Raw genomic sequence first — 27277 nt, 5'->3', positions numbered from 1 at the left:
TACTACTGTTATTCAAAAGAACAGACTGGTGGGCTGGTTGGTACTGCATAACTTGAGGCAAAGCGCGAAAGAGCATGCAGTACAGTCTTCGTCTCCTTCTGTCGTCCTGGGTGTTCTTTCGCGCTTCACCTCAAGTTGTACTATTATTCCTTTCGCTCTGCCATTTCATCATCGGTGCTTTGTTGGTATTTTCAGGAAAATCTAACCCGCTGAATTAACGCTCATTACGTGCTGTGACATGAAGTTACTCAAACCCGTTTTTTTCGGTACGCGTAGTACGGTATACACACACACACACAAGTTGCTCCAAGATGCGGCCAGAGATGGGACGCAACATTTATTCTAGCGAGCGCGCGTTCCCAGCTCATATCCTGTGTTTGCGTTGTACGCCTGTACTCTTCGCGCGCAGAAAAGCTCACAAGCCTCACGAAGGCAGCTGCCGTGAACTGGACGTGACGTTCATTATGGTGAGTAAGCAATTAATATTGAAAAGGTACAGCAGCGACACCTCGGGTGCTTAACCTGACGCGTTCCGCGTGGCCCCTAATGACTGCTAAAGAAAGAAGCGATTCGTTCGTGCGCTTATGCACCGTTATCAATGTGCGCCGAGTGTCTACGCCCTGAACGTTATTTGCCATAACCTTCATGATCGAAGTAAGCAAATTTTCACCGAAGCTTTCAAAACAGGCACGGCCTCCAGCCCTGCATCAATATTGCACATAATTATTGCACAAGGAGCAAACGATAGGCCGTTTACGGAAGCAAAGGTCTTGGGAGCCTGGCCTCTCATTTCATCAGCCCAGAAAGGCATTCGAGCTCTTCTTCAGTACCTGAAGGCGACATAATTGTGTGCCAGACTATATACATGCTGCACCTAGCTTAGTGCATGTGAAAGTGACATCAAGATCCATGTCTTCTCTCTCTCTCTTTCTTTCACTCCCCACCCCCCTCCCCACGTGTAGGGTAGCAAACTGGACTAAGGCTGGTTATAACCTCCCTGCCTTTCCTTTCTCCCTTCTCTCTCTATCTCTCTCTTTGCACAAGATTGCAATAGGCCGAGAAGAACGCGGAAAGCTAGTGGTAGCTGGAAGGAAAATTCAAGAGACAATTGCATTTCCTACATACTGCGAAATTATGCCTCGTCAAGGGCGCTTGATGTGCTTTCATTTCAATAGCACCTAAGTATATCTCATCACTCATAGCACCTTAGCCTATATAGAAGTGAACAAGATTTTAGTAAGGAGCAAACGCTTTTATCTTCTCCCACCTGGTTTCACAGTCAAATCTAATCTAGTCAATCACATCACCACAACTACAATGCAAAGAAGGTAGGTCGTGCATTCTAAAAAGAACTATGTTGGCATCAATAGACACTATAGATAACGTCTAGATAATCTGCTTAAAGCATGCGCTAACTTGTGCAAAGTTTCAAAATGCGCCTAGGATTCACTGTGCGGCATTACTGTATAGCGTACGAAGCTAAGGTTTAGCCAACACGTCATTTCAGTCCTAGCGGCCCGTCAGCACAAAGCCTCGTACCAAAATACAGGAGGAGGAGGAGCAGGCTGTCGTTCTTTCTCTCATTCAGTAAGCCTCAACAGAAACTTTGAGTAGAACATGTTGAACGTTTTTCGAGGTCTTCGTATGCAAACTAAAATAGTGTCACGCTAAGCAAAAAAGCTTCCACGCCGACAAATGCCTGGAAGTTAAATAATAAACGCGGCGCGGTCATTTACAACATGCCTTTTTGTCATAGATCTTGAAGAATAATAGACATCGTTATTTCTTTTTTTCCGACAACTTCGGAAACCCACCGGAACGTCCTTCGACATCTTTCCTTTTCGTCGACGTTCTTTTCTCCTTTTTTTTTGTCTTTGCCTCTTTTCTTTTTTATTTTCTCTTCGGCGTTTCGAGCTTGTTCTTCAGCGACTGAACAGGAACTGAACACGACAGGCTGCGCTAAGATATAGCACAAACCAGGTAACTTCGCTTCCAGAGTAGCGGTATATGACCGCTGTCCGTCCAATTCTGGGAAATAAGCCCTGACAGAAGCCAGCAGCGGCCAGGCGACGAATGACGGTATTGATCAGGTTGCAGGGTCACTGCGTTTACGTTGGGCCGCCTCGCGACGGCCCGGTCCGGAACTGCGCTCGCACCTCGAAGCACGCAAGCCTCATCGCGCAGCACTGCGCATGCGCAGCTGGCCAAGAACGAGGCACAATCAAATCTGCGATTGCCTCCGCACAGTATATATCCGCTATGCTTCCGAGCTATCTACAGAAAGACTAGGAAAGTTCGCGCAGCGTCGCCTAGTATATACTGAGGTCGGACCACGGAACTCAGCAGCTTACACAATTCCTATCTCGCGGAAGATTAACACCGCAGCACACGCTACTCGAGATACCGCAAGGCCACAGTGAAAGACTACGTTCTGAGAGCGATAGTCGCTGTCTCAGGTCGTGCCCGCGTCTAGAGGACTCGATAAGAATGAAAACTAAATTCGCGCTGAGGGCTCGTCGATTCCAAGACGCACACGCAACCAGTGGAGCCACAAAGCCATCGGTATAGGAGCGCTAGATAAGAGAGAGCGAGCGCTGAAAAGAAGCAAAGATTATAAATAATCCTGCTCCGTACCACGAATGCATAACTAGAAGAAGAAAAAATAAAAATAAAAAGAGAATCTAATATATGGACAGGAGCCGCGCGTGAGAAGGAATGAAGACTTATCACAAAGTTACCTCAAATAGGTAGACTCAGGTTTGTGGAGGGAGGTTAAGATAGGAAACGCTAGTATGCAAGAACAACTGATAGCAATGGAAAAGTAGGTGCTCTACCATCAACGACAAACCGTCTCTTTGTTCAAACCCGGCTAGTGCGGCATTAATGGTCTAAACATTGCAATACAACGCAATAAAGTACACTACGTAACGGCAACAAGGAAAATAAACCACCATATGCCAACTTGGTCTTATTCGTGGTTGAGAGATAACATTGCGTTGAAAGAAAGAAGAAATGCATAAGGTATGCTGAGAACCTATGCAATGCCAGCGTTTCGAAGCTTCATAAGGTCAAAGTGGTGACAATTTCGCCGCGACGTGTACCGAAAGCGATCGTAGGCACTGAGCTCCGGAACTAAACGGGCTGAACATCCAGCGCGATGACGTGCAAAAAGAAAAAAAGGAGAAAGCACTTTCTCACAACAGTGTGACACACCGTAGAATTAGCATGACTTGACAGAAGTCACTGGGGAATATTAATTCATGATTTACCCGAGGTTAGTGTGTAATCAAGCAGACACGAGCTATCACATCATTTACGCCCAACCGAGTGCTCAAGTTGGCGCGAAGGTCACCACTGTGATTTTTCAATAAAAAGAAAAGTAAATATAACCGTGTCCACAGGACGTACTGTCACGCCGAAAACACGCGCAAGCCGGAGCAAACTAACCAGTACACCCGTTGCGCTTGTTTATTTAGAGTTGCTAAGCGTGACTGTGGAATGACCAGGCGCTAAATGCATTCTAGCACCAAAGTTATGAGTATATGAATGAGCCACGCCACAGTCACAAACACGGTGGCCAGCTTAAAAATGAAATTTTGACTTCTAGTTTGTTTGGTCGAACCATTTATTCCGGCGTGATGGATACATCGTTCAGTTGTCCTGCGGTTCAGCAACGGCCCAACTTCCTTGTTTCAACGCAATAGCGTTCACTGTACTCGTTCAGCGAGGTTGCGCATAACTTGCAGAAATGTCGTGTAACCTTCTTCATGTAGCCTCGAGAGAACAGTAGGGAACGCGCTTGACACCAGGAGGTCTTTCTTAACAGAAACTTACAACACTGCGTCATCCATTGTGCTGGTGGCGCCGTACAACGCAATAAATTTATCCAGGAACCTGAGTCAGCAAACCACATTTTTTCGCAAGACGTGATGAAGCACGAGCTGCTATCATTGTAGGTGAATATCATATAAAGTACATTTCTCATTCAAACTCTTGCGTTACGCATCATTTGCTTCGAAGCAAAACACCGATTTTCGAATTCTGCCTTCCAGGACGCGAGAAGGAAAGAGAGTCCATGGCTTCAAAAAGAAAAAAAAAAGTACACCGTGGTTTATTACCAAAGATGCGGTCGCGACAAGGCGACACGCTGAAAGTGGCAAGTAGCAAAGTGCACATGCAGCGTTAACGCAGATAGACCATATACGGTAACACACTAGGGCCGTGCGGAAGAGGCAGTGTTCGAAGAGCGCGATAAGAACGAACACCTGGCTCTTATTCTATGCCCACCTGCGCAGCGTTCGATCGAGGGTCTGCACCCTCCGCGCAACGTTGACGTAAGCGAGGTTTTAAGGGCAAGCCTTGTTTGTCGTTTGCGTTAGTCCCGTTCAGCACGTGCAGGTCGTTATACACCCACCCACTCCGCCGCCGTCCCGTGGTTACTACGCGAAATAAAGTCAACAACAACAACAACAAAAAGAAATAAGGCTCGGAGGCTGTTCGATTCATCGATACGCCTCCCTTTCGTCGGCGGACACCCACACGTTAGACTTTTGTACCTGGAAACCCGGTTCGCGTGGTCATTACGACTTGTAGACAGACGCGTGGCGAAGAGTTGGTAAAAGAGGAGGGGGAGAGAGAGAGAGAAACGGCGGGTTGAATGCGACGGCTTCTGTCAAAGACACGCTAAACTACTCTGATGGATCTGGAAATGGGCCACGGTGGCGCGTTGAATCCCAAAATAAACGCAGGGGGTGGGGGTCGCGATTAATGCTTTCGTAGAAGCAGCTACAGAAGGTGGCTTGTACGCGAAGGCGGAAGAGGCACGTAACAACCCGACGTATCGGGTCGGAGTGACGTAACAGGTATCGCCTCGTACGAACAGTCATTTATACAGAAGCACGATCGACAGCGCGTAGGAACAGCAAAACGTTCTTACAGTAGGGTTTTCGGTTTTATTTACGGATAATAATACAGCAAACATGCTATAGTTTTGTTAATTTAGCATTATTTCTACTTCCTTTCTACTTCTTCTTTACCATCGTGTTCGCGCACGTGTTATACAGTGATAAACCGGCGTTGAGAAATACTGGCGGAGTTCATTCAAAACTAGAGCTTTTCTTTTTTACGTTGAACTATGTGCGCATTTGTAGCTCAACTAAACTGCAGCGTCTTGGCAGTGTTCACGGAAGCAGTATGTACTGGGAGCACCCAAGTTTGTACAACTCAGGACGCCGTAGCTGCTCAACGTCTATACCGATGATAGAAGTGTTTCTTGAGGCAAAATGTTTCACGGGAAAACATTCTGACGCATATACATTCGCGTGCCGAGTTGGAATCCACACGTCGGGACTAATAGGCGATTAAAAACAAGCTCGCTGCCCTCTATCCCATTGCTCACGTGTTGTAGCATGCCTTTTCAGCTGGTCGCTTCATCTTTCTCAAACGCATAATTAGCGCAAGACTGAACGACGCTTAAGCAAGCAAGTCGGCGGAGCGCGCGACGTCTTCACCAGCTATCATCTACACGCTGTTCAATGTTTGCGTCAAGTACTTTTTCGTACAGTTAGCTCTCTGAAACAAACAGGCCATATATTACAAGATACGCCACAACAGGATGTCTAGCTGTCCACAGAGACAGCTGGACAACATCGGTGGACGGTGATTACAGCGAGTTCGGTAGCTTTTATTAGATCGCCCCAAGTGTATTCGGATAATTACTCGTTCCTCTTGTCGCAGCTTTGATTATTCGCTAGTTGTTTCACTCATCTCCTTCGGCGAAGAAACTGCGGTCGATAGGCAAAGGTCGACAACTTACACTCACAAGTGACTTCCCCTAACTTTAGCAATGACCACGCTAACTTCAGTATACGCGAAAAGAACGAGAAATTCAGCTAGGAGTTTCTAAGCCTGCGTGAACAGCACTCCAAACTTCAGTGTCGCATGAAGGAACGCTATAATTTTCACGGCTTCGCTGGCTTGCGTTTAGTTCAGAGACCACTCAAGCTGCCGATAAGCAGCTTTTACCTTGGCCCCCTCCATTTGCTTGTAAATGGGCCCAAATAAAATGAAATGAAATGAATGTATGTACACAAACCTCAACAAAACAGTACCTCCTGCATCGTCGAATAAACTCGTTTTCCTCACGCATTTCTTCCCGTTTAATCTCGCATAAGTGATCCACTGATCGCACGAGACGCTCACGCAGCCATTCTTGCATGCACTGGCTGTCTCAAAAAAAAAAAATGAAAATTCACGTCACAGTGGCGATTTCGGCGAGTTTGTCACGCATTGCGAAATGTCTTTTTGCGCTAACAGACACGGACGTAAAAAGGCGGTACAGGACACACGAAGCGCTTCACGTGTCCTCTACCGTCTTTCTATGTCCCTGTCTGTCAGCGCAAAAAATATTTCGCATTTCGAAAATTCACAAGCGCGGAACTCTTCGGCGTGCGCATGTTTATGATTGTACACTCACTTCACTGACTTCCATTTCGGGCTTCAACTAAAGAAACTGCTTGAAAGACTGCTCAACGTCGGCTTCTCAGCTGTGCAGCACAGATACATTTTACTAGTGGCGTTTCATCTCTGACAGCGTCGTGGTGCCTGTAAGCTGCGCCCGTCGAAAGAACGGCGGTGCAAGTGCGTCCAGCCAAGCCGCTGAGATTCGCAATGGTATCCTTGCGTTATACACCTTGCGCAAACCGGATCATTAGCTAGCAGCACTAACTCCAATGTTCTTGCGCAACGCCATCACGCAAAGCGTTCAGAGGTGGCTTCCCGGCTTATACTTTGTTTATCGATGGCGATGTGGACCCCCCGCCACAAGTTCTTTACAGCTAACACAAACGGAAGTCGTCGCCCGGTGTTCCTCCGCGCGAAGCTGGCGGATCAGCCGCCACGCATAACCAACGTATACGCAGCTACGGCCTGGCCCCTCGTCGCCGACCCGCAGCACGTCGATCGCCCGCTGGCGGCGGCTCCTCGCCGCCTCTCGTACACTGCTGCGGCTTCCCTTTTTCTCCCCATCGACCCTCGAGCTTCCCTCGCCGCCAACGCGCCCCCTTTCCCCAACTCCCGACCGTCTTCCCTCGTCCTTCTCCCCGCACCTCCTCCTTCTCGGTCGCCGCTTGCAGAGAGCGAGTGAGCGCCGTGTGTGTGTGTGTGTGTGTACGTGAGCGCGTGTACGACGCCGGAGTTAAAATGGCGGCTTCCGACGCCGCCATGTTCAATAAGAGGGGACCGCGCGGTGCGGCCCCGTATATAGGCTCGCGCCCTGCTTTTCTCGTGTTGCCGCTGGCCCGAATATCGGAGTGCGGCCGCTCGAAGGGACGAGAAGGTGAAAGGGGATTAGGGTAGGGACGACCCCGACCAAGAGCCACCGGCGCGGCTCGCTCATAATCGTCCCGGCCTCTCTCGCCGCCTCCTGAGAAGGACCACCACCGATCGCCTGCGCCGCTTCCGTATTGGCTCCGTCGCGCTCGCGTGTCTGCACTAAAGCAACGTTCGCTCGCGGCTACACATTGGCTAGCCACTTCGCGAGCGAAGCTTCGGCTCATCTACAATGTACGGGTGTGTTTCGGGTATTTCGGCTTACAGCCGATTTTACACTGCTTCGATTCCCACGGCACACGGTGTATTGGTTTTAGTTAGCCGTTCTTGAAGTGAAAAAATTTGGAGGACATTTAAGCTTCGCCTTTATATATTCAAAGATCCCTGGCTGCTTATCAGGCATTTTTCTCGTATATCCAAATTACAATCCGACGCTATCACGTCTTCTTTCTTCTTTCTGGGGTTTTACGTGCCAAGTCTGTAGATTGTGGTTAAGTCGTACTTCACGATTTTTCTGAGGAATTTTACTTTGAGATATTCAGTTTTTGTTCACTAACGCCTTGAGCAACGCGAAGGGCCTGCCCGGTCGGGTTGGTTCGGGATGATGTGGTTCGGCATGATTATTTCCGCCAACGACACCGGCGCTAACGCCGACGCCGGATTTTCTGCGACACGGGGCCTTTAACGCCACCGGGTTAAAAACACGTTCAACAGTGATGGACACCTTCTGGCACCTTTAGACACGCTCTCACTGAAATGCGGATCGAAAGAACAGACGCATGACTTAGGGATGTCATTGATAAAAGGACGCGTTGACGGACTTGTTGGTACAGTGTTATTATATACAGTGTAGCGCAAACAAAGCCCGTAATACACAAGAAAAGACGAAAACACAGCGCCGTGTTATTGGCTTCTCTGTATTCTTACAAATTCCTTTTGCCTTTCACCGGGCGTGAATACAAAAATGGAGACAGGACAAGCGCTAACAAGGGTCGATCTACCAACTGCTTAGTAACGTCTACTGTGGGGCTTGTTGGTACATGACTAGAAACAATTTTAGGCGCGAAAAATAAGACACGGAGCGCCAGTCCGTGTCTTTTATTCTATCGTCCCTGTCTTATTTTTTGCGCCTAAAACCATTTCTAGTCTACCAACTGGTCCAGTTTTCTATCATGGAGGGTGGATACGCACATTTGCTGTAAGGAGCCACATTTGCGGACGCGTGCCGTTCTTTTTGCTATAAAGGTGTTTATTTTTACTAAGAGCTATAACGGAGTCTGGCGTACCTGATTCCGTAAACAATTCGCAGTATCTGCAGGCGACTTAAACCAACGAGCCAGATGACGCTAGTAATATTTCGGCTAGTGGCTGCAGCCACTAGGAAGCGCACAAAAAAAAATAAACAGCTACGGTAAACATGTGAAATAAACTACGACAACATAAAATAAACCGAGAAACACTGACTAGGACCAAGCAGACAACACACGAGACACGAACGAGGCGCATAACACAGGCTAGATGAGTTATGTGGCTTCGGTAAATTGCCTCCCTTTCAATTTATAGCGTTTTAGTTTGGATTCATTTCAAGACATTTCGGTTATTTGAAGGCATAGACAGAAAAAGGTGGTAAATGATTATGAATGATCATGAAATAGGAGTAAACATCAACAATACAATGAGCCAAGCACCTGCCGTCCGCTGCCGTATCTGCACAGTGTCCTGGACAAGTGAGAGAGGGAAGGGAGAATGGTTAACTAGACTTCGTTAAGCTTGCTACGCTACATGTGGTGAGGAGGATGGGAGAGTTAAAGAAAGGGGGAGAGTGAACACGTGAGTCTAGCTCATTCACACGCATTAAGCAAGGTGCCGCGTATCTGCAGTCTGGCTCTCAAGTATGTCGCCTTCATGCACCGCAGAAGAGTTAACGTGTGGCTTTCTGGGTCACGTGATGATCTGTGAAGCAGGGCCCGCAAGACCTTTGCTTCCGTAAAAAAAAAAAAAAAAACCATCGTCCAGCCTACTCAAGGCACACTGCATAGTATGGCGTTGTTTGTCGAAACGGGAACGGTGGCACAGGAGTTGAACAGTAGCTTCTTCGCATCTTCAATTGGCGCACACGGGTGAGCCAGCCATTCCAATACGATAGCTGTACGAGTTTAGTGAAGGCTACTCCGACCTACAGCCGACACAGCAGTGTTGCGTCGCGTCGTGAAAGATGTGTTGGCAACTGCAGTTGGAATGATGGATCCAGGCTGTGTAAGCTATGGTTGACAAGTTAAACGCCTAATTATACAGTGTAGGTGAACTCAGCTAGAGAAAAGTCTCGACACGACACGTGCGGACGAGGCCAAACACGAAAGACGCCCAGCGGCTTGCCTCCACCACGGCGCTTCTATATGTTCACCTGGCATTTTTTTTTTTTTTAGTGAACCTACCAGAGAGGGGATACAGTTGATAACGTTACATCAAAAGCTTGTCAGCGTCTCTAAAATGTCGTGGTGACAATCGGCGTTCCAGCGTCAAGAATAGCAAGGATGACAAGGCCGCCTTTGACAAAGATAGATCCACCTATAGAAACGTCGGCCAGCCTTTCTGAGACACCTTACCCCTCTTCATCCAGCTTTTATCACACAGTATGTTTCTGCCTATCGGCCACCGTCTTGCCTTTGGACATATATGTTAAGGTTAGTTGATTGCGACTGGAAAATCTCACTTGTCTGACTGCGTGCCTTGAGATTTCCAAAAGCTTTTTTTTTTTTTTGGTTTGCGTCCGCATTGACTCAACGTTGTATAACCCAAAAATAATAATCGCAATGACAACGACAACGATTCGTACACCCTGAGTGCGTCATTTAGTGCGCTCAACTAATATACACACGTGTACATCGAAGCGTAAGCGTTGCTCTTAAGGACACAGATGGCTGGTTGGTGGTGAGCTGTACTTTCTGACCATCTGCGTTTCCTATCAACCATCTGATTGCTCTAACTGATCGCAACCAATAGCACTAGTACAACCACCATGCACTAATACTTGGACTATGGCCAGTTAGTGGCCTTAAAAGAACAGCGTTCGGTGCATTGAAATGTTTTTTTATAAATACAGCCATGTTGCTTGAAATACTACAGACGATTTTATGACTTGCCCTTCGTGCCTCGTCTTTTTTTTTTTCACTTTTGTATGTCTTAGTGTTTACGCGCTCTAAATTGTCCTTTTAATTATCAGTTTTATTTATTTATTTATTTATTTATTTATTTATTTATTTATTTATTTATTTATTTATTTATTTATTTATTTATTTATTTATTTATTTATTTATTTAAAGACAATTCGCTACATTAAACTGAAATGGAGCAGCCGGAGGCGTACTGCTTCCAACTTCTCCAGTTAGACCCAGTTTAACACTACCTACCTACCCGATCATGTACCAACTATTTCACGTCCAGTCACCTGGACGCCGCAACTTAACCTTTAAATGGTCACTGAAGGAAATGATTAATAAAAGTGAGCTATATTTGTACATCGCATTGTTTTAATAGCAAATATGTGGCTTTTTTATCAAAACTACAGGCGTGATATGTCAGAAAAGCACGTACAACGCAAAAGCCGGTGACGAAATGATTTCGAACTATCTGCACCACCCCGACGTGACGTCTAAGATTGCAGCGATGTCCGGTCGAGGCTCCCTTGTTGTTTAGTTACTAGACTTAATAAATTATATTACGGTGCACTTGAATATAAACGAAAAGTAAACCTGTAAACTTTCGTTGCATTTCCTGGGCAAAGCGGACCGTAATGAGCCCTAACAATGCGAAATCAAGCTCAGTCAAGCTGCGCAGATGCAGCTTTTTTTTCTCTGGCCCCCTATTTTCGCAGTAACAATGTATTGCCTACGGCGAAAATAAAAATTCCGATTGATTGATTGATTGATTGATTGACTGACTGATTGATTGATTGATTGATTGATTGATTGATTGATTGATTGATTGAGTGAGTGAGTGAGTGAGTGAGTGAGTGAGTGAGTGAGTGAGTGAGTGAGTGAGTGAGTGAGTGAGTGAGTGAGTGAGTGAGTGAGTGAGTGAGTGAGTGAGTGAGTGAGTGAGTGAGTGAGTGAGTGAGTGAGTGAGTGAGTGAGTGAAGCGATGACACCGCAGTGCTGTGCCATCAAGGTTGAAGAACGGATAAATACTTCGTGAGGCAAGAGTAACAACTGTTGCAGTTATATAGCAGTTATAAAATGAGGCAGTTCATTCTGTATTCTACATTAAGCGCAGCTCATCGTCAATTTTCGTCTTTATGCATCTGCAACAAACCTTCCCCGCTCTATCTTTTTTTTTTCTTCCCGTACGAAAGACACCGACCTTTTTCCGACAATGAACACGCCTCAAGAGAGAAGAGGGGGCTCACGCCTACGCATCCCGTCGCTCTCGTCCTGCGCAACGTTTTCCTTTCCGCGCACCATCAATCTACGTCCCTTAGTTACCGCCATTAGATTGGCGCCGCGCCCGTCGAACAGCGGAGTGCTACTACTCGAGTGTGCAAGGGCAGGGGTTTATGTATAGCAGCCGGGCTAGAAGTCATTAGAGAGTTTAGGCATTAGACCGGGTCGGAGAGCCACGCGGAACACACAGTTCGCATCTCATTTTCTCGGAATATCAGAGATATGTAACAGGCCGTCGCAACTGACACAGCTCGGTGTAAATTAAACACATTTTCGACATCAGCCGTCATCGTAATGATTGGGACAGAGAGAACGGAGAAGTGCTGATGAAAGGCGGATACCTTGGATGAAATGCGAGTACGCGAATCCGCAAGAACGATATTCAGGGCATGCACAAAGTGAGATTATCCGGTACAGTGACAGTCCGCTGCAGTCTGTCGGTGTACCAGCATGCCTATCTACTAAAGGAGGACCTGCAGGCTTGTCCGCTTCAAAATAATAATAATAATAATAATAATAATAATAATAATAATAATAATAATAATAATAATAATAATAATAATAATAATAATAATAATAATAATAAGTTATGAAGAAGTAACGTGCCAAAATCGCGAGCTTCTCGGGGTTTTCGATCCTCAAGTATTTCCGTGCTTTGCTGTTTCTAAATACGGTAACTTCGAATGTATTCTCGTTTTCGTCAATATTAAAGATTTTCTATGCAACCTGAAGTGGTGTACTCGTTTACTTACTTGGTGCACATAAGTACTCTTTCTGTTAGTTAGTTAGTTAGTTAGTTAGTTAGTTAGTTAGTTAGTTAGTTAGTTAGTTAGTTAGTTAGTTAGTTAGTTAGTTAGTTAGTTAGTTAGTTAGTTAGTTAGTTAGTTAGTTAGTTAGTTAGTTAGTTAGTTAGTTAGTTAGTTAGTTAGTTAGTTAGTTAGTTAGTTAGTTAGTTAGTAGGTTAGTTAGTTAGTTAGTTAGTTAGTTAGTTAGTTAGTTAGTTAGTTAGTTAGTTAGTTATTAGTTAGTTAGTTAGTTAGTTAGTTAGTTAGTTAGTTAGTTAAACGCCCGTGGTTGCTCGTTGGCTCGGTTCCATATAGCGAACTTGTTCTCCTTCAAAAGCAGCCAAGAGAAGCCTCTTCCCGAGTAAGGTCAGCCTCGGCTCCAATCCCACTCGGCTGCCAAGAATGAGTGGTAAAGCGGTTAAATAAATTATTTACAACTACTAACGACGAGGCGTACAATTATTTTTACTTACATCCCATGCAAACGTATAATATCATGCGATGTTTATACACCACAAAAGTCGCAACTTTATTCTCATGCAATGTTTTTTTAGGTTTATGCACTGGATCGTTCACAACCTATGCCTAAATTCAAACTCCAAATCAGGAGTTTGCACAATGTGAGACGTATTCGCGCTGATGCCACGTGGACTAATGCGATGAGCGATGTCTGATGAGATAAGAATGGCGATAACAGGTGTATGCGCAGAAACGTACGACGCGTATCAAGCAACATTTAGGGGATTCTGCATCTCTTGTGTCACAGTGGGACGTACTCATTCCGAAGGATTGGCCAACAAAAGGCCTAAATCAAAGAAAACAAAGTAAATTTACTAACCCTCAACCATCTTTACACACCGTGACCGTCCTTTCAAGATTAAATGCATCACATGCCACCCATCAATTTTGGCCAGATCGTTCACACCCAAAACCACTATTGAGTGGAACCGGCTACCTCCTACAATCGTAACTGAAAGGAATGCAACACGTTTTCATAGACTTCTAAAAAAAAGAAGGAAAAGAAAACAGTGATGCGTAGTCTTTCTTCTAGTTCTGCTCCGTTCACCGCAATGTTTGATTTCTTGCGTACTGTTTTATATGTTGTGCTTTTTTTCATTATGTGTCATTGCGTGTTGTTCATCCGCCACATTCTTATTCTTGTTGCCTATTCATTTCTCGCGCTTCTCTAGGTTGCCATGTAAATTTTACCCCCCCCCCCCCCTGTGTAGTACCCCCGTTGTGAGAGACTTTAGTGGTTTCTGGAAATAAATAAAGAAATGAATTGTTAATAAATTGATTGATTGATTAATTGATTACTTAATGAATTAATGAATTAATAAAATAATCCGTGAAGTAAAATCCACCATTATATTAACAGATCGGCGTGCTTTAGAGATATCTGTGAGTCTACATTATTACGTTGAGGTTTTAAGAAGAAAATGTAGCCCACTAGCTGATTCACTTAGCATATTACGAGCCATGTTTTGAGGCAGCAACAACAACAACAACAACATATTTGAGGACACCCTCCACTGCCAACACTTGCGTGTATTTGGAAGAACCCATAGTAAAATTTGACGACGCAAAGGCAGCTCGACAAAGTATTTCGGTCATCACTGCGCGAAGGACAAAGAAATGAATGTGAAAAACTACTTTGCGATGTCACCAGAACAGCGACAAAACCAAGCCGATAAGCAACGCCACATAATGTGTGAAGTTATCAATAATCGTCTATCAATTGATATATACTATATGCTCAAACAGCAGCAATATTTCTTAAGTGCGATATTGTGGCGTGTGTTGCGTTTCCAGCGAAATAACTCACTTAAGCAATAGCCGTTTTATGCTGTTCATCTTACGGCAGATATACTGAGAGAGTAGGGTACAAAATGCTTTTCGCCATGTTTACAACGAATATCTCTAACGTTCTAGTTTTCATCTACTCGGTTTCAATGTGTCGCACTACTCAAGCTGTTCAGATTTGTGCTGATTTATGCTATGATTTAAGCTGACTTATGCACTGCAAAGTATGCAATTGACAACTTTCTTGTTTCTTTTTTTGTGTGTTAGGTTGTTAGGTTGTCAGTTAGGTTGTTTTAGGAAATATGCTGTTTGCTACGCAGGATGTTTACTGTGAAAGGGGGCAGGGCACTCTCCTCAAGGTTTTTCAGCTTTTTGTCCTGTCTCCTTTTTTCACTTCGAAAATAAAATAAAAGCGCTTTATTGACCGACGGATTGATTGATTTATTTATTTACTTATTTATTTCCAAAACTGAGAATGTGGTGTCGTTCCTAAACTTTTGAGATAAGCTGATGTGGAAATAGCTTCCTTACGTTACATGCTGGCATTCGACCCCGAACTTTGCCACTAAATCACAATGAAGTGCACATTCCGTGCCTGGAAGTAGCTGCACAAAATATTGGTAATTACATCATCAATGTACGTGTCCCCATTTTCGACTTCCTACTAAAGTATCGCAATAGGCGTGCGAATACCGGTACCTACGCCGAATTAGAGCTTCGAGAGCAAGCTTTATTTAGCTCGTGCCAAACCACGATTAGTCTATTCAGGTACAGGTAAAGCACACAAATTCCCTCATTAGGCAATTGCTGAACTTTCCTGAAGGAACTCTCTTGCGTCTAAAAGAAAAAGCTAAACTACAGCGACTGTTGAGAGGCAGATGTTTCCTTCTTTTTTTTTTTAACTTAGGCCATCAACTTTTCGACTTTCAACTTAAGTCTACAAGTTTCCTGAACTCGCAGACTGGGTTGACAAACCATAGTTGTTCTTTTGTAACGTCCAACGACCGTCCATATTTATAAGTAGTCCATGTTTAGAAAGAGAAGAAAATGAAAAGCGGAGAGGTTAAACAGAATTGAGCCCGGTTGGCTACCCTGCAATGGGAGAAAGAAGTAGGAGAGCAAATGATTTAAGAGAAGAAGAAGAGTCGATGTGCACAGGAATCGCCGACGTAATTTAATCCTCAATGCTGTGTCAGAGGTGGTCGCCCAGTCCGGTTTCCTTCGGAAATTGCAGCAGAACTCTTGTGGCCTTTTGCAGCGGTTACATTGCAAGACCGTGGTCCCAGGATGTTGCTCAGTGAGAAAGGCCTTCCGTCTAGCCGATGTGAAGGGAAGCATTTCATTTCTGAAGGATGGGCAGTAGCACAGAAGGTGTCCTTTACACTTCGCAATCACATATATTGCAATCGGCGATATCGGTCATTCCCGATATCACGAAGGAGTAACTAGCAGCGAATTCAACGCCCAGACGTAAGTAAATGTACGTATAGGTCCTCAGAGATCACGTTGGTGCTGGTGAGGTCGTGACCCGCACCAGACGGCGCACGGCGCAGAACCAATAGAGCCCACCGTTTGATCCTCGACTCGACCTGTGGCGTACGCACAGGCGTTTTTCTTTGAACACCTGTGTCATTTGAGTGCGGGTGAACGTGGTTCTAGGCTGTGCGAAGCTGACGAGACTACGTGCACGCCGACGAGAACGGCGTAGTTATCGTAGGCACCCCGCAGTGAATGACGTGGTGGCGCCACTGTCACTACCGGTGCAGGCAAAACTGTAGGCAGAACACATAGCCATCCGCAACGCACGACGTTCGCGGATGAGCTTGCGAACGTAACCATAACGCTATTACTACTACCTGTCCTGGCTCTGGTTTTATCGACAGAGAAGGTTCACAATTTAGGAAAATTTCCCGGAACTTCGAACGTGCATGGTTGCAGATTCAACAAAAACCGAAGATTGTGTTACGTCGCGGCGGATAGCGCAGATGAAGCAATTTCCGCGCGTTCTTCTTCTTGTATCGTGCAATTTCGTATCAAAATTCGAAAATGTGGTTTTACACCATTCTACACCAGCTAGACATCTCCAATAGATTGATGTTCTCTACTAAAACTTGGCTGAAACCTATCTGAAGTGATGGCTTAACAGCCCCACCCTTAATTCATTCTAAACACTTGTTTTCTGTGACAGAATATTAGGAATTGTAATTTATTTGGTGCCAAGAGATAAAGTATACGCTTCCATTCGACTGACTAGGTCGCACGCACCATTAGCAAAGAGCTGAAGACACTGGTGCGACGAACATTGCGTGGACTGTATTAATGGTGGTGGGTAATGGTTCTTATATAGTAAGCGGTGATGATGATGGTAATGATAATTTTCACATAAAAGTGAGTTATCATTTTCGTTCCACGCAATATCTTTTGCGCGCTTTCATGCCTCCCAGTTGAGTTTAGCATCTATATGGGAAATTACGTGCAAAAGTGAAAATTGTATGTTGAATCACGAACGTTGTGACACGTTTGGTACAATAATAGATACGAGACAAATTCATTTCCACAGTAACACAATACAACGTTTCTGTTCGCTCAAGCACATTTCACGCGCTGGTGATTAACAAAATCACATTATGCCTGCCTAGGAGCACCGTGACCTGGCGCACATGCCCAATAGGTTGCGGTTCGGGCCATTTAAATATAAAGAACAACCAAAGCAGCCAAAACGAAAAAGAAAAGAATAGAGAAAAAGTTATCTGTGCAATTTTAAATACCTCCCTAGAGACGTACACTTGAGCCAGGACATTTCTAGAAATACCCATGACTGCTTTATTTTCGTGCCAGTCAATGACTTTGTGTTGTTTTGTTGACCAAACTGTATGCAGTAAGCTAAACCCCTAGTAACAACTACCAGGGCATCGGCGTTTTTAGGTGCAATAATAATAATAATAATAATAATAATAATAATAATAATAATAATAATAATAATAATAATAATAATAATAATAATATATAATAATAATATATATATTATTATTATATATTATTATATATTATTATTATTATTATTATTATTATTATTATTATTATTATTATTATTATTATTATTATTATTATTATTATTAAAACATGATTGATTGATTGTGTGAGTGATTCTTACAAACGTAGCAACGATCACAAACAGCAGAATAGACCAAATAGCTCTGGATGTCTGCTGTCACCATAATTAAGGGGTGCGACAACTGCCTGCTCTAGAGAGAAAAGAGGAGAGAATTAGAGCCAAAGAGAAACTAGAAAAATAAGTAGTAAAAACGTAGGAGGCGAACACACGGCGTCAATGAATTTTAAGCGCGAGTGATATCGACGAAGTGGTGATGATCGTGAGTCGTAAAGAACGAAAAGTACACAACTACGAGTGCATGATGATGATGATAATATGTGGTGTTTGATGGCGCAAGGGCCAGGTGTGGCCAAAGAGCGCCAAAGCAGTACCGATGAGTGCTCAATGGAGCCACTATGAGTGCATGACAAGCCTGTTTTTTACTAAAGCAATGAAAAAAAAAACAATGTCAGCTGTCAATTTTTCGTAGCGACGATACCTCTGCGGCGCATTAACAGCTTGTATAAAACATAACTTAACCCGCATAAAACATACATACAGATCATATAGCTACCAGAAAAAAGAACAGTGTACCACACAAGACAAAATTATCTCGCAACGTATAGGCTGCTAAAACATAGGAAAATGGCATTTTTTTTTCCTCGGAAGCAGAGGACGATCAATGCAATCCACAACAAAAGCATGAAGTAATGATCGTACACATTTCTGCGTCCTATATATCCAGAATGGCAACCTCAGTTCTTTAAAGAAAACATTGTATTTCACACGTAGTCGAGACAGTGTCGTGTTAAACTTATATACTGGTCAGACTTCTCTGTTCCCCATAGCAGACAACGTGCTCATTTGCATAACGACACCGTACGTTAGTGCGAACGACGCGAGTTGTCAAGTGTCCAAAACACTGGAAGGACAGCTTGCGTTGGCAAGTGAATACACTGAAGTGCCTTTTTTTTAAGCAACGTGGCTGTTAAACTTTGGCCGTCAACAAGTAACAATTTGCCCCGATACATACGCAGTGACCCGACAGTCGGAAGCTTTCATGAGCGCCATGCTGGTTTATAAATAAACGTCGAAGCTCGGGGTCATCGGTTATTTCCACGATCACAAGCGAACCGCACTCTGCAAAAGCTGCGTTGTTGTCCTAAGTGTGTAAAGCGAAAGAAAAGGTAGAAGCAGCGGTGCACGTAGATACTTGAGAAGCCTACGATTCGTAAACAATCGCACGTTTGTCCATTGATTCCTCGTGTCTGCAGATGACAGTGCAACCCTTGCAGCTACTTATATCACCATCGACCTGTTGGGCTGGCATTTTTGAACCAGCTCAAAAGATACTGATAAGGATCTCGGTGAATGAATCATTGATAAGGTTATCCGTGCTGCTGAGAAAATTGGTTTGTGAAGACTTCCTCAAGAACACTGTACTTTCGGGCTAGAGGTCACAAAGTCATGTCGGGAAGCAGTACTCCGAAATTAGGCTTAGGCTCGTCACCCTAAATGTGTAACACCAAATAGTAACCGTATGCATGGATAGGTACATTTACATCTAGATTACTTACTTTCGTGCGCCTGATGTTTCCGACGCCAATAAAAACGCATTAAAGGAGTGACATTGCAGTAAGGTACCACAGGGCCAATACCAAGGACTTGTTAATATCGTGGCCAGTCTTAAGGAACAAAAGCGAAGCTAAACAATGCGTTCACTCACGCTAGTTTTCGCGCTCGGCATATGCTTGACCTTGAAATGCCGGCTACGAGCACAGTCGCCGTGAATGTGAGACCTGCACTCAGGTCCTTTTAGTCCAACATGACAAGCGCTTGCACAGCTTCGGCATTTCGGTTAGCGTTATTCTCGGAAAGAAAAACTAACACTTTGAACGACTGTTTCCTGCACGTAAATTCAGTACATGAAGCATTCCAATTAGCAACAGTACGAGTTATTCATTAATGAACCACTTAGATGCACGAGCTCAACGTGTCGTCTAGGCCTAACGATCGGAGATGCTTGTCTAGCCTGCGCGAAAGCTTTCCTCAGTGACGAGTGCGTCCATAGGCACGCTGCGATCTTTACTCAAGTACTGAACCACGTGTGCTTCTGAGCACGAAGTATACTTGGCACAAGTTTTCGACAGTGTGTGAGCTCTATACACAGAGCATCCGTAAGTGACTGGCGTGGCCGACGATAGCTGCTTCCACGGCTGGAAAAGAGCGATACGCGGTAACGCGGCGCTTTGAGCAAATAGCAGCTTTCGAGACATTAAGCAGCGGCAAAGCATCACGTACCTTCGCAAATGTACCCTTGACCTATGAGTCCCCAGAGCATATCGGTGCAGTGATGGCAGTACGTGGGCTTGTGGAAAGTCCGCTTGGTGAAGTAGTGACCGTGGCCTGTCTCGTACTCCGGCTGCTGCTGTTGTTGTTGTTGTTGCTGCTGCTGCTGCTGTTCGTCCTGCTGCTGGGAGGAGGAGCCCTCAGCGCCAGCGGCCGACGTCGGACTGGCTTCCTCTTCGGGCTCGGAGCACTGCTGCTGCTCGCTCGAACCGACGCCCATGTTAGGCCTGGCTGCCGACGAAGCCATGTTTCTGCAGCACCGAAAACAGCTCGCCACCGCTTGCGCTCAGCGAGCCGGTGGCGATGACAGGACCGCGTCCCAGCGGCGTCTTGGAACCCCGCGGGAGACGGACGACGCCGATGTCGCGTCCGACGACGACGACGCGGCGCTCCCGACCCGGCGGCGGAGGCTGTCGGCGGGACGCGTCAGTCCCCGGCCCGACGCCAGCTTGCCATGTCACCGCACCGCTTGAGCGCCGCCGGCCGTGCTCTGCGGCAGGTACCGCCGGGCGGACACGCCGACGCGAGGACCGCGGCCGCCGGGAGGCTTGGGCACGCGCGTCGCCCCCGCGGCCACCGGTCTCCGACGGGGCGGAAAGAAACAACACAAAACGGCGGAGAGCCGCCGCCTCCTCCCCCCCTTCTTCTCAGTCAGGCCTAAAAGCGTACACTCTGCTAGCGGGGGTTCCCCTCGAGTCCCGGTAGCGGCGGTCGGCCCGCAGGGCCGTCGTCTGTGAGGCCCGAGTCCCGCCGGGCGGCGACCGCTGACGGCCAACGGCAGACGGCTGCTCGCACAGGCTTAGCGGCGCTGGAGCTCGGAACGAGGGTTAGCGCCTTCGGGCAGGCCGCCGGAGGCCGCCGCTGCAGTGGCCGCTCCACGGGTCGACGCGCGGCTCCCGAACGCAACGCCGGGGTGGTGCTGCCGTTTCGGCGTCGCAGGCTTGCGAGGAGGCCTTCTTGCCGGCCGATCTCGACGGGCCATCGTCGTCGTCCGAGCACCGCACACACCAACGCGAGCGGGAAAAAAAATTAGGGAAGGGGGGGAGGATACGCCGAGTAGAGGGGGTGGGGAGGCGGCCGAGGAAACGAAAAGCAGCAGCGAGGCTGTGCGTGTATATGTAACGAAAGGGAATCGCAGGCAAAACAGGCACGTCACGTCGCGAAGCCGGGGTTAGCGCACAGTTTCCCCTCGGGGCTCGGGTCTTGCTTAGAGCCGCCGGCGTCGGTTCAATCGCGCACAGCGGCAGGCCGGCCCGGCGCGCATCGGTGGGGTCGACGACGGAGGAGCAGCAGCCACGGGATCGAAGAGGCCCACCGCGGCGGCGCTCGGTGCTGCGGGGCGCTCACCGCTCCGGTCTTCTCATCGGATCCCTTCTCGCGAGGTTGTTATCGGCTTGGCGACACGGGGAAGCCGTCAGAGTTCAGTCGTCGGGCCGCGGCAGGAATCCCAGGGCGGGCGGCCGGTTCGCATCCCAAAACACACACGCAACGGTGCCGATAATACACCGGTGTGCTAGAGCCCCACTCGCTCGGGCCTGATCCGCGGAGCAGAGCCGCGAGAGAGAACGCGGCGAGGGGGCGCTGCGGGCGACGCGCTTCGGGAGAGGAGAACGACGGCTTCTCTCGCTCTGCGACCGCGGTAAACGCGGAGCCTACCAGCGAGTTCCAGCCGCGCGCGACAGTTTCGTTCTTGTCGAGTCCGCATTCTGGCAGTGAGCTCCGTTTAGCTTACCTGCGACCTCATTCTCTCTGTCTCGGCAAACTTGCCTGGTTTGCCCCCTACAGAGCCTTTCGAGCCGGTTCTGCTACAAAGTTATATAAACATCGTTATCGCATCGTTCAATCGGTTGTCAAGAACTATGTCAGACAGTTTCGCTTTGCGCGCTGTGTGCTATGTGGTTACACAGTCCTGCGCAAAAAAAGCTTGCATGCATCCAGTACTAACCTTTTTTTGATTCGCTCACTCAAAGCTTCACTGACGTCTCTCGTGCAATAAACAAAACTGCAAATATCGATTGTAGCCACTGATGGATTTAACAGTTTAATAATTTAGTAAATAGACTTGTTAAGTTTGAATATTTTCACGTTTTTACCTTAGTAATAGATACGCGTGCCATGTCATACGCCAGAACTTGCAGTATTATTTAAAAAATTAAACGATGGTCTGTACTCGTTACACTAAGTGGGTAGAACTTAACCTCGTCGTACTAGCTAAAGTTATACTATACAACAGTTCATTCGCAAACTTCTTATAAAATAACCGCAGCTTTTCCTGTACACAACGTACGAATAAGAAGGGGAAATATAAAAATAAAATAAGACGAGTACCGCTAACCGTAAGGATACTTCCCCGCCTAAATGGCGTGCTATTTGCAGAAGCCAGCTTCACAGGCATTGTACTCGATCGGGTTCGGGATGGCTGCGTCACGACGTGCGCTAATTGCGCACGTCAGATATTCATTGACAGCTTAAAAAACTGAACGTACAGAGTAAATACGAATTAATTACGGGAAAGCAGGACATTCAGAACCAGGAATACATCTTCAAACGAAACGAATCGGTCGCGCGGGAATTCGCGCACGTATGCGTTCCATCGCACGAAGAGCGATGGAACGAAAAATTGTTAGGCATAACGTTAATAGACAGGAAGAGAGCGGTGTCTATCAGGGAGCAAACGGGGATAGCCGATATTCCAATTGACTTTAATAGAAAAAAAATGGAGCTGGACAAGCCATGAAGTACGTAGGGTGGATAACCGGTGGACCATTAGAGTTAGAGAATAAGTATCAAGAGAAGGGAAGCGCAGTCGAAGATGGCAGAAAACTAGGTGAGGTGAAGAAATTAGGAAATTTGTGGGTGCAAATTGAAATCAGCTAGCGCAATACAGGGGTAATTGGAAAGAGGCTTTCGTCCTGCAGATGATGATGCGTACCCTGGAGATGGGCATGGTTTCTTTTTGTAACATAACGCTGTGCAATCTAAGGCTTCTTGATAACTTCAGTTAACACTAGACACAGAAAATAAATTGCTTCACATGCAGTCAGCAGGCCGAAAACGCCGCCAGAGCCCATCTGCTACTGGCCGCCGTCTAGGCAGGGTTGACCCTGCCCACAAACTTGCCGGCAAATAAAGAGTTATTTCTCTCTCGCTCACATGCAGTCTAATCAGGATGGCGTCTTATGATGTTTACCGTGTCCTTGTCTACATATAAAAACGAAGAGAGCACAATAAAAGGTCACACCTCGCCGCCCTTACCTGATGCCTGATCGGCAATGACGTGTTGTAGCTAAAATATCATGCCCCCTGTCATTTTTCTTTAAATGATGCTTGTTAGTGAGGCCTCAAAGCGTGTTACAAGATTTTATTTTAAGGCGAAAGCCTTAAATCTCCATGTTTCAAGGTCGCTGTGAGGTACAGAAAAGAAGTCGCAGTTTCGCCCGTAAGGCGAAGCATCAATTGAAATAGCAAATTAGTAGAGAGCTATATGGAATAAGGATAACAGTTTTATCGGCTGCATAAATGTGAACACATTCGCTTACTAACTGAATTAAAAAGCATGGTGTCAGCGCGCACAAGCAAACATCAATAGATCACACTCGATGACCGTTGTGGCGCTTGCGTGAGCAAGAGCGGCAGCACCAGCGAGCGAAGGTTCGTGCGGTCTATCGCTTCAACGGAAACTGAGCGGCGAAAGCGCAGCGCATACAAAGGTAGGAGCCGTGTGCACATCGCTTTCAAGATATGGTGCGCGCGACCTGCCGGCAGCCGCGCAAAGTACAAGTACGCAGTTACTGGCAGAATAGAAGCCGCACCCCCTCCCTCCCGCGCTGCCTTCCCGCTTTCCGCCTTACGCGTGGGAGATAGAGTCACCAGTTCCCCTTGCGCCCGGTCGCAAGAAACGCATTTGGTGCCGCAGCTAAACGTCGCCTCCCCTCCCTCCCTCCCTCCCATCCCCCCACGGCCCTTCGCACGACGGAAGACGTGCGAAGGGCCGTGGAAACGTCGCGTTCTCCCCTCCGCCGTGCGTTCGCTCTCCGTGAAAGCGCGCGTCCCTCGCGCGCATTCACTCGCACGTCATACGGCGCGCGGCGAAGATTTTATCGCCCTTGAACTTTATACGGAACCTCACGGCGACGCCGATGGCAGAAATCTGCTTGGAGTGTCCACATAATTGCTATCACAATAAAGGTGAGCAATGTCGCCCCGCGCCTCACGTTTGCCTCACGCTCGTGCCCCTGTTCGCGCGTTCGTCGTCTTCTTCCACAGCTGGCTCCGACGCCGCTCATCATAAAATAAAGGGGAAGCGGAATGCAGCAATAATGTAACATAGACTACTTTGGGGATACAGTAAATATGAGGCGGTGCGTGGAATCTGGAAAGGAGTAACGGGGCCAGCGCTAACGCTTGCAAATTCAAATACAATTCATGCACGTTTGTAACTTAGAGACTCTTCTATTTAACGGTTTTTTTTTTAAGTAGTGTGACCTGCAGTGACCTCTTGTGACCGGCCCTACTGTGTGTGAACTGTACAGTGTCTTCTACGTTATTTTTTGAGATTTGTTATCTGGCTCTTTCTTTCCTCTTTGCTCCCCTTCTTCCTATCTTCCATTTCTATGTTTCTGTCTCCTCCTTTCTGAAGAGTAGGCAGGCGTTGTGCCCCTTCCGGTGGCAGTTGCCAGCCTTGCTTCCCGCTTTCCCTTTCCTGTGTATGTGTTTTCAAATCAAATAATAATAATAATAATAATAATAATAATAATAATAATAATAATAATAATAATAATAATAATAATAGCGCCTCCAAAGTGCCCCTCGTGCTCGACACCGGAGGGAAAGGGCAAAAGCGGCGCTGGAGAGGAGAAGGGACATGCCAGCGGTGGTGCGGGAGGGCGTTGAGGGAAAGTGCAACGGCAGCGCTGGAGAGGAGAAGGGAAATATCAGCGGCGGCGCCCGTAGAACATTCTGGAAACGGCGGCAGTACGCTCGTAGCACGCTAGAGCACACTGTATACGTCGTCGCGTGGGCTCAGAGCTTCATGCCGCATCGCTATGGGTCCAACTAGGGTTTCGCCTTCACATTATTAGAAAGTTTTAAGCCTCTCCCGTAATTTTTGAACTCGTAATGATAGGCTACTGCGTTTATTCAGCTAGATTAGAAAGCTTGCAGCAAGATATCGGGCGCTTATTCACCGCGTATGGTGCAGAAAGGGTGACACAAGTATAACATACACTACGAGCAGCCTCAGTGCGACAGGCCCCTGATTCCTCGTTTTTATACGAGGGCCAGCCAACAATGCAGGCTCCAAAGTGCACCTCAGAAGACGCTATCACTGTACACTTATATGTGATTAATTAATTTTTATATTTTTTTAGTTCTGCGGTTTTACGTGCCAAAACTACGATATGATTATGAGGCCTGCCGTAGTGGGGAGTCCGGATTAATTTTGACCACCTGGGCTTCTATAACCCAATGCACGGTACAGGGAGGTTCTCGCATTTCGCCCCCACCGAAATGCGGCCACCGCGGCCGGGATTCGATCCCGCGCCCTCGGGCTTAGCAGCACAACGCCAAAGCCGCTACACCACCATGGCGGGTTCAGCATATTAGCGTACTTGGCACATTACAGGAGGCTGTTCGACTCACCGCCAGTGGTCATTGACTTTCGTTAAATCAATAAATAACGCTCTGTCTAGACGACTTCGTTTCGTATATCAAGTTATACTAAACAAATTTTGCAGGAATACACAAACTCTTCACGTTACTCACCACGGTGGATCTGTTGCTATGGCGAAGTGCTGCCGAGTACGAGGTCTTGGGTTCGATTCGCGGCCGCGGCGGCCCCGATTCCGATGGGGGCAAAATACAATAAAGCTGGCGCGCAATATAAAGCTTTGGATGTGCTTCAGACAACCACAAATAATCCGGTACAGTGAATCCTTTCAAGAAACGAGATAAACCGTATTTCCCTTCACGCTGGCTCAGCTGCTCACTTTCGGCCATAGCATTTTGTTTTACAGCGAAGCTGTTAGCCTCTCGGTGATCGGCATTTTTCGTGGCGTCGTCCGTGGGCAGAAATGTGGGCCGATCCCGGAGGGTGTGCAATACCGGGCCGACCCGCGGCGGAGGTGAAGCAGGCTTCAAGCACTCAGACAAGTGAAGCGAAAAGTGCACAGATTACTTGGACTTACGCATACAACATACATAACATCATTCGTTTCAATAAATAACACGCACAAAACAACCATCCGAACCACATAATTGATGATAAGGCACTCCTGATAACAATGCGAATCACGTAGCGCTCCCCGTAGTACGTTTCCCGGTAAAGGTTACTCTTGCGCAAGCTGCCGCGGTGACGGCAGATTGCGACGTGGGGAGTGAGGTCACTAGCCTTTCGTATATAAAAGAACCAGTTTAGCAACTGGTTTCATTATTATTATAGCACCGCTATGGGTAGGCAACGCATAGTTAGGACTCCCGAGGAGCGGCGTGAATAGGAGGAGCGGCAAAGGGAAAAAGAAACGGCAATACGACCAGCGGCGTTCGGTCAAAATTACCATTACTCCCATTACTCTAAATTACCATTACTCTAAAGACAATAACGCATTGCATACCCCCCCCCCCCCCCCCCCCCCGAGCAGTTGTAGTGGTGGTTTTCAACAGCTTCGCTGGACATCCACATTCGCAGGGCCAGGATGGCGAGTCAATTTTTTTCATGGTAGAGGGGCGCCAAATAGAAACCGCAGCCATTGCCTAGTGGTAGAGCGCCCGCCTCGGCTGCGGGAGGTTGTGGGCTCAATTCCCACCGCCGCCAGGCACCCACTGGTTCAAATGGGCACAAGCGTACCCATACGCTTGGGAAAGGAGCCTGCGCCCTGAATTCCCGCCGAAACCTTCGTGGGCGCAGAAACGGCTCTGTCTGGGTTGGTGCAGGAGAGTCTCGGAGCGGTGAGTCGTTACGAGCGGGAAACTGCAGGGGCCGGTTGTCGTCGCGGCGAATGTCAAAAAATGAGCGAGGGAAGGAAGGCTGGCGATACCGGCAGTGACGGGAAATATGTCCAACGCCGTGGCAATGAAAACATATGGGCTTATCGTCCTTGGTTCTCCACTGGGCCGGATCACGATAGCGGCGAAAGGAAGTCGAGGAAGTCCGCTTGACGCTAAGCAGGCAAGGCTTAACGCTTTCAGTAAGATACAGTTAGTATTAGAATTCGTCTTCATCACGGTGCAGAAAGCTGTACAGTTTAATTCATGTTTATTGTTCCGGTAAACATGCTGGAAAGCATAAATTACGTAGCACGTTACGGACAAGGATGACAGATACAAATTACAGATACATGGGAACGTCATTTCGTTCTGTAAATTCTTGTCCGCAATGCATTATGTAATCTGTACAAATGGCCCACCAAAAGGTCCAAATAGAAACCGTAATCCTGGAAAGGAACATGGGCTAAAAGCTTAATCGGCAGTTTAACTAGGCC

General features: G+C 46.9%; 1 protein-coding gene across 2 annotated transcripts in view; it reads right to left on the bottom strand.

Annotated features, from left to right (window-relative positions):
* Positions 1-21363, bottom strand: part of LOC119460815 (diacylglycerol kinase theta-like) — a 64893-nt gene extending 43530 nt beyond the window's left edge. Inside the window, exon 1 of one of the 2 annotated variants that reach the window (XM_037721909.2) lies at positions 19752-21363. In XM_037721909.2, coding sequence (XP_037577837.1) covers positions 19752-20046 — 295 coding nt within the window. In that variant the 5' untranslated portion in view covers positions 20047-21363. The remainder of the gene's footprint in view (positions 1-19751) is intronic. The other variant, XM_037721910.2, reaches the window with a different exon arrangement.
* Positions 21364-27277: the final 5914 nt, after the last annotated feature.

This window comes from Dermacentor silvarum, chromosome 8 (assembly GCF_013339745.2).
Source record: "Dermacentor silvarum isolate Dsil-2018 chromosome 8, BIME_Dsil_1.4, whole genome shotgun sequence".
Taxonomy (NCBI): Eukaryota; Metazoa; Arthropoda; class Arachnida; order Ixodida; family Ixodidae; genus Dermacentor; species Dermacentor silvarum.
Note: the sequence above shows the minus strand (reverse complement) of the source record. Positions and strands in the feature narration are given on the sequence as shown.